This window comes from Leguminivora glycinivorella, chromosome 20 (assembly GCF_023078275.1).
Source record: "Leguminivora glycinivorella isolate SPB_JAAS2020 chromosome 20, LegGlyc_1.1, whole genome shotgun sequence".
NCBI lineage: Eukaryota > Metazoa > Arthropoda > Insecta > Lepidoptera > Tortricidae > Leguminivora > Leguminivora glycinivorella.
The window spans coordinates 11,654,771-11,662,952 of NC_062990.1; the positions used below are offsets into that span (position 1 = coordinate 11,654,771).

General features: G+C 35.3%; 1 protein-coding gene across 1 annotated transcript; it reads right to left on the minus strand.

Annotated features, from left to right (window-relative positions):
• Nucleotides 1-742: 742 nt before the first annotated feature.
• Nucleotides 743-7,553, minus strand: LOC125236934. The gene is made up of 4 exons (XM_048143852.1): nucleotides 7,455-7,553; nucleotides 6,704-6,799; nucleotides 1,374-1,518; nucleotides 743-873 (listed from the first exon to the last, which is right to left on the minus strand). Exons 1-4 carry the CDS (start codon nucleotides 7,506-7,508, stop codon nucleotides 743-745), a joined length of 426 nt encoding a protein of 141 aa, XP_047999809.1. The 5' UTR covers nucleotides 7,509-7,553.
• Between the last annotated feature and the right edge of the window lie 629 nt (nucleotides 7,554-8,182).

Sequence of the window (8,182 nt, forward strand, 5' to 3'; positions counted from 1 at the left end):
AAAGTGATCCTATAAGGGTTCCGTTTTTTCCTTTTGAGGTACGGAACCCTAAAAAGACTGCATAAATATCTGACGCTCTTATGGCTCTAGAAATTCGATTGTGTCAGATAATTTTGCTGCCTTCTTTTTGTGCAATATGTAGGTGACTGTACTTATACAGTCATAGTCTAATAGGCCGATAGTCCACTACCATATGTTTATCATATAAATATTATCATAGGCAACATGCCGTCCTTTTTCTTTACGTTGGAGAAAAAGGGAGGCATACAGACCTATGATAATATTTGATAAATATATACGATAGTGTACCTTCGGCCTTAGACAAGAGAATAACAAAGTCCCTCGCCGCTTCAGTTTATGTATCTGTTTGTTCGTGATAAACTGCCGAACGAATTTTTATGCGTTTTTTACTGATGACTAGAGTGATTTTTAACCCCCGACGCAAAAACGAAGGGGTGTTATAAGTTTGACGTGTCTGTCTGTCTGTCTGTCCGTCTGTCTGTCTGTCTGTTTGTCTGTCTGTCTGTGGCATCGTAGCTCCCGAACGGGTGAACCGATTTAGATTTAGTTTTTTTGTCTGAAAGCTGAGTTAGTCGGGAGTGTTCTTAGCCATGTTTCATGAAAATCGGTCCACTAGGTCGCGGTCGGGGTTTTTTCAAAATTTTAATTTTGTGGTTAGGTTATTAGGAAGGTTTGCACATATACATATAATTTGATAAAGTTTTGAGTAAATTATTCGAATTTATGACAACCTCACCTCATTGTCCGCGCGTTCTTCATCGCTCTGATATTGCACGTCCAACTCTGAACTATTGACGCTGTTCTCCCAGTCTTCAGATGAGTCTACTGATGATGCGTCCAGCTCCATTTCGGCTGAAAATGGAAATTCACTTACTATGGAGACAAATAGACAGACAAACAAGTTTCTTACGGAAAAAAGCTCAAAACTTTTTTTTATTTTGCCGCTTTTCTACTCACGGTAAAGATTTGACAAACTTATATTCAGAGTCAAATCGAAATAGGCAAACGCAATCGCAGTGGTGGAATTAGTTTACCCAATGTCCCAGTAGATGGAACTGTTAGGAACGGCGAAAATCCTACATCGCGTTAACGTATGTTCATTTTCACTTTTCTTTGGCGGAGTCCTGCGGCCTCGCTTATCAGTACCTAGTAGGTAATAAGAAAACAACTAAACGTAACATAAAATAGACAGCGCATGGCAGAACTACCTATTATACCCAATGGTAGATGTCGCTGTTGGGATCGGCGAAAGTCCTACATCGCGCTAAGGTTTGTTCATCGTAGAATCCATAAGATGTTACTCTTTTTAGGTGGCTCTTTGCCACTTACCCATGAATGCGTGATTCTCAAGCCTTCTTGGGCCTGGTACAGCAGGTAAGCGCAGGGCAGTGGCGTTGATGGCCAGAGCGGCAGCGTGGCGCCTGACCCTGATGCTGAGGCTATCTCGCTTAGAGAGCTGGGCGTTGAAACGTCGGCGTAGCGGATAAGCATGTGTTTCTGTCAAAAAATATGTTTTAAAATTTTTCAACACAATAATACAATAATAATACAAAAATACAAATTCAGAAACACAAGGACAGAAATATCAAAACCGTATGTCTTATTCTTATATCAACGTTGACTATTAGCCTAGGAACCATCCGGTCTTGCTACTACTGGGAAAATAACTTAATTCTATAACAGTACTTTTTATGTCACCAAAAATTAAGTTTGGTAATTTGAAATAGTTTTTTTAGTTAAGCCACCAAAATTTGTGACAAAAAACGTATAATAGAATAAAAAAAATATTATTTTAATTCACTAAAAATCAGGCGAAAATGGAATCAGGACTTTTGTTTTAAATTCGACTACTTTAATTTATGACCTTTATAACACATTAAGAAACCACCTATTTTTGTGAATGATACTTCGTAGTAGCAAAAAGCGGACTAATTAAATCAGTTATGACACAAGCAATAAAAGGACAAGTGAAGTTATGGTTGTTTTGTATATACATTATGTGTTGAAACACTATGAAAACTGAAACCACCCCAAAAACAAGACGGATGTTCAATATTTTACTAGCTCGGAATAACATTCACGGCAAAAATTACATAAGCAAAAAAATTGGAACAGACTTTTCGTTAGGATCATAATAAAGAAGAATAAAAATTAATCCACCTTTAAATGCTCGCCAAGAAGCGCTAAAACCACATACGACGTACTGAAATAAGTATTTTCATATTCTTCTTACCTACAAACTCTCTACCATTGACGATGTAATTTCCTGCATTATTTCAAAAGTGACTCATGTGTTCAATCGCATTTTCATTACATCATGGTATAATAATATATTTCGTCGCCACTACTATCTCTTAAATAGCTCTTGTACTAGCGTAACGTAAAATGACGGACGGTCCTGATGTCGTGGGTTCGATCCCCGGCAGTCGAAATGAACTTTTTTTTGTTTTTATTTTTATTTTATTTTTCTTTTACCGCCTTTTTACCCCCTTTATTTAAAATATTGTTTTTTTTGTTGTATATAACATTTTATTTAATGCTGTGAGTAATTTAGGTACAGTCAAGATATTTAATTCCCTAGCCATTTTAAAATGTTATTAGACACATGTAATGCAATAAGGTCGAAAACTGTATTTCAGTATTAGTATTGATAGAAGGTAACCTAAGGTTCAACATCGTTCCTCCCCGCAACCGCAATACTCTGTCTTAGCTAACCATCGCTAGACGTAATAAGGATTACAAATGTACAGCGACAGTTGTCCGGTATGACTCATAGATTTATATATTATTAAGCTAGATTGAGTTGTTAGGCCAAAAAGTGTGTCCACATGAGAGGGTAAAGTTGGGGCTGGTGTCCCTCTCGCACTTATTGCCACTGTCAAAATTATTTGAATGACGTCATCACTGTCATTATTTGGGGATACCAGTCAATATTCAAAGTTACTACCAAATCTACTAATACCGAATTAAAGGTTTTTTTTAATTGCGCAAATCTTTGGTTTTATGGCTTCATAATAATGACTTACCAATTCGCTACAAGGTATTAATATCCTTGCCTCGAAGTTTATTAACTTAGTTATCATACAGGTAAAAACACTACTACTATAGTAATCTCTTTAACACTGGTCACACGTGCGAGAGGGACACCAGCCCCAACTTTGACCCTCTCATGTGGATACACTTTTACTATCCTAATAAGAACGTTTTTCTGCACCGGTGATAAAGTTCAATTTATTATGGCAAAAAAAGTGTGAGCTCAGTCCTATTGAAAGTCCATGGTATGACTCAATGAAAAATTGGCTAAATAGTAATCGGAAAACAAGCAAAAAGGGTAGAATATATTTCTATAAGTTATTTCGTTGGATTACATTACAAAATGAATGTATAATACATTATAATACTCGTTGTAATTGTATAGATTTAAATAAATAATTTTATTAGTTCAAATTAATGACCGTCAAGGAACAAAAACTAATTGAGTCGCTATTAGACCGTTTTCACATTATCCGATCCGATAACGGATGTCGGAAGGATATCAATAGATGAATCCAAGATTCCGCCTGTAATGTATCGGTCCGACATCCGATATCGGATCGGATAATGCGAAAACGCACTTAGGTCTACATTTTACACTTTTGAAAACCAAGATTAATTAGAGTCAGTTGTATGGTCGGTATGTAGTGTAAATAAAAAGTCGAAAAGTAGTAGGTTCTTTCTATACTTTTTGCTATGTATTTTATATTTCAATAGGCAGGCTTCTGTACCCATATTACAGTACTTTCAATATGTGCTATCCTATAATTAAATTCGGACACTCGCGTAGACACTTCTAATATTATTTGAATGGCATTACCAACATTAAATCTCCTTTTGAAAATAAATTTTAAAGAATATCCCACTATCAGATCAGAGCCACTGGTATTTAATTTAAAACAAATGCCTATAATAAATAAATCCGATTAACCTTTGGGTTGTCTGCTGTCGAATTTAATTATTTTCATAGAAAATATTTTAATTTGTATCCTTCCAGCTCGAGATTCTTAGAAGCCCTGTAAATTTTCTTTGTGACAACAAGATATGACATGTCAGGAAATTTACACATACATACATTACATACATTTATTGTAATAAACGTAGTACAAGTGACCAAGATAAAGATGATACAGTAGGGTATTTTTAAAGTTTATGTAATGAAGAAGTAAAATTGCGGCCTTTTTTAGGTATTTCTATTTATGGAATAAATTGGAAATATCTAATACCTACATACTTATTATATATTGGTAGCGACTCCATTCGTTCAATATTCGTTCGCAATTCATTTTGACATTTAAGTCATTTGAGCATATTATGACAAAAGGTATTTTGATAAAGAGTTTTTAGTGTGTCGTAGTTCCATTTGCAATTTTGTCTACAACTGTTGCAACTAGGTCTTTATACACTAAGTTGGTTATGGCATGAACGATTTTTTCCTAAGCAGATAAGAAGTTAACGTTATTAGCATCAACAAGAATGTTATAAATGCAATTTAGACCCAGATTTTTAAAACATTTTTGTTATGAATTGTGCGTCCTTGTATTTAATGTCATTGCAGTAGCTTGTACTTATCAACTTATAATATAAATAAAACATAAAAAAAATGAATTAAAAAAGCTGTAATATCTACGACCTACGTATGCGACGACTGAGATTTGAACCCGTGACCTGTGGCTTGTAAGTCTAACGATAATCGCCGGGGCTATACCTGGCCGTGACATATGGGTTGAAATTAGACTTTGCATAGCTTTCGCGTGTTTGTAACAAGCGTTGCTTCAACGATTCTGAAGAATGGAAGAATACATTTCACAAGATGACGGAGATCTGTCAAATGGTAGAAGAGAAAAACCTGAGATAGATGTATGTACTGACAAGTATATACTCTTTTCGACCAAATCGCATGCCTAAAATAAATATGTACATACATACATACATACATACAATCACGCCTGTATCCCATGAAGGGGTAGGCAGAGCACCTGAAACTACTCGTTTCAGTGCCACTCTTGGCAAATAAGGGGTTGACAGAAGACGAAACTGTGACATTGAAGTGACAGGTTGCCAGCCTCTCGCCTACGCCACAATTTAACCCATATCCCACAGTCGACTTCTACGACACCCACGGGAAGAAAGGGGGTGGTGAAATTCTTAACCCGTCACCACACGGGAACGGGGAACGGGGATAAATATGTAATTTTTTAAATTACTTTGGACTTTATTATCGGTGGGAAACGTCTGTTTTTAATCTACCTAAAATATTACTTATGTAGAAATAGGCATGTAATGAGGAGGAACACTCAAAGGATACGACAGATGGCGCCACCCTATTAGTCCGTGAGACGTGAGAGCGAGAAGCTGATAATTATGTTTTTTTCTCTCTCTCTCACATATGAATGACAGTGACATGCCTAGACTCTTGCATAGGCGCCGCCTGGCAGGTAAAATGTCAGTGTGCCTCCTCATTTACGTTAATGTGTAATAGAAGAACAGAATAAAAAGCATGCGACACGGCTCATCACCTACTCTCGGCCCAGCTCCACTGGCGTGGTGGTTTGCCATATGGATTCCTAAATGTAAGACACTAAGGTCCAAACCAAACCACGCAAAAAATGTAAATATATTATTAAATTAAAGTATTAAATAAAGGTCAAACTTATTGGGTGGATTATCATGCTGTTAATATTGTTAAATAGGGACAGTAAAAGTCAACCTCGTACTATTATCTGTTCCTAATTTGCTCTGTCAAATATTTAGATTTTTATTTCCATATAAATATATTGGTGGTTTTTATATGCTAAATATCTGAAATATTATGTGCTATTCCTTTCTGCTTAAAAATATCTGTTGTTATATTTGCTCTAGAGCACGTTAGAAAAAAATTCAAAAATTCTGTATCATTAAAAAAAGTCTTATTTCCCGTCATATATTTAGGTGGCTTCGGGTTGTAAACCTTAAAACTGATTTTTTTTTACATGTGTCCACCATTAAATTACTGTGAGGTATTTTGCTGAAAGAAAACGCTTATTTTTTGGGCGTAGTTTTTTTTATATCTTCCATTCCAAACTATTGGTGGATTCGAAAATATAGGTTTTTTAAATTGCGATTAAACGCTGTATATGAAAAAAAACTACTGTTGTAGAATTATTTTCAAAAATATCGCACCGTTCTTAGGCTATATGGATTAATCCGTCACAGAGCATAGAGCAAGATTTGCAATTGGATAAAGTTATATTACAGTTTTGAGATTCCGGTGACATGGCATCTGGTAAACAGAGTTTGTGACAGACAACTGGCTATGGAAGCGGCTTTTTTTAGGAAATTCTCAACTATCAGACTGATTCTTGAAGAGATTGATTTATATTTAGTCGACCCATGCCACCGTATAATAAAGAGTACTATCGTACAGTATGGCCACTCCCGCTCCCCGCTGAAAGTGCCGGTTACCTCACAGTTACCGCCTGTCAAAAACGCGAACAGTTGACCTGTCATATCTCACTCATACAACCATGAGTACGCGTTCACTTACACGAGCTTAGAATGTGTGCTAGGAACGCGCCTCTTTCATATATTTGATCGCCAGTGTCCGAGATGTGCCCACGCAGTATAAATAAACAGAAAAATTCAAAATAATGAATAAATCATTACTTACAGGATGTTCAAGCTCACAAATGGGATTGTCTCTCATGTCTATCATCTCTAGTACTTGAAGGGTGTTGATATCAAAGTCTTCCGGTAAGCTGGATATCTAGAAAAGAAGATTTGAATTATGTTTATGACTAGATAACAGGACAAAAGGAGAATTATGCATTCTTGAACCAACTATTATGTTGTTAATTGCACAGAAATTGCTTTAGATATAGAAGTAGCGGAGTTAAAAAGAATATAATTGTATTAATAATGCTTACAGTTCTTTCTAACACAAGAAACCAAATGTATCTAGAGTTTGAGCTATCCCTATTTTTACTAATAATTCTTGCTTTCTACTTTTAATTTAGTTTAATAGTATGAATATTATCAATGGTGGATTTATAGCATTAAGAAAACTATTATAAAGCCTACCAGTCAACATTAAGGCAAAGCAAGTGTAGATTATATACCCCATACCTAATGGGCATAAAATATACTATAAACATTCATACTCATTTTATAAAATAAAATTGAATTTAAAAATATGAATTATGTTTTATAATAATAACTCATAATGTTTTTAATACTTCATACTTATTTATTCATAAAGCCAATTTACATGTCAACATTATAATACAAACTTAAAATTAGAAATTAAACTTACAGTTCCATGTACCTAGTTTAAATATAGTTTAAATATGTAGATTTAAAACTATTTGACATGTAAAACTGTATTACTTTTAACAATAAATGTCTGAGCATCTCAACAGTACCTGATTATTATTCAGCTGTAAGAACATGAGGTCTCCACACTGCAGCACCGACATCGGGAAATCCCTAAGGTTGTTGTGCCTCAGGTTACAGTGCACCAGGGCTTCAGGCCTCCGAGGGTGTTGGGTAATGTCTCGATCTCATTGTGTTCTAGGGTCAGCCATCTGAAGGTAGGTTAGGAATTAAAATACTGGTACAGGTGAAATAATGAATACTGAAACGCTTTGCCTTTGAGTGTGGAACAGTTTACCCAAAACCGTAATCAGTGCACCTACAGTGAACTCTTTTAAAAAGAGACTCGACAAATATTTATTGAATGGACAAAACACAAGCGCATCAGGACCATGACGTGCACGTATTAGCTTTAAGCTGCCTGTGCATTAAAAAAGAATTTAAAAAAGTTACAATTCTAACTTATTATGATTAATTAAGTAGTATTCAATTTAAACTGGAAACCACGTAAGAGTAATGTGAGTCACGACTTCATTGATTGTTTACTTAGTGAATACTGGACAGGACAATCTAGGACTACTAGCGCCATCTAGTAAACCCGGTTGAACTAAAAATGTTTTTACTCAATATATCACTTTTCGAAAAAGGTAAAAATTTACCGATTTCTGATTTTTTCCTGTGTTTTCACCTAATTACCTGTCTCCATGCCAAATTTGAACTTTCTAGGTCATCTGGAACTGGGTTAGAATTTATGTCTGTAGGTATATATATGATAAAA

What these genes read in the sequence shown, in the direction of transcription:
- LOC125236934 (XM_048143852.1), bottom strand. Translation starts at nt 7,508, where the DNA reads ATGTCGGTGCTGCAGTGTGGAGACCTCATGTTCTTACAGCTGAATAAT. An exon ending in TACAGCTGAATAATAATCAG is followed by an intron (nt 6,800 to 7,454) that starts GTACTGTTGAGA and finishes CTTCTTTTCTAG; the next exon opens with ATATCCAGCTTACCGGAAGA. An exon ending in GCTGTACCAGGCCCAAGAAG is followed by an intron (nt 874 to 1,373) that starts GCTTGAGAATCA and finishes TTCCATTTTCAG; the next exon opens with CCGAAATGGAGCTGGACGCA.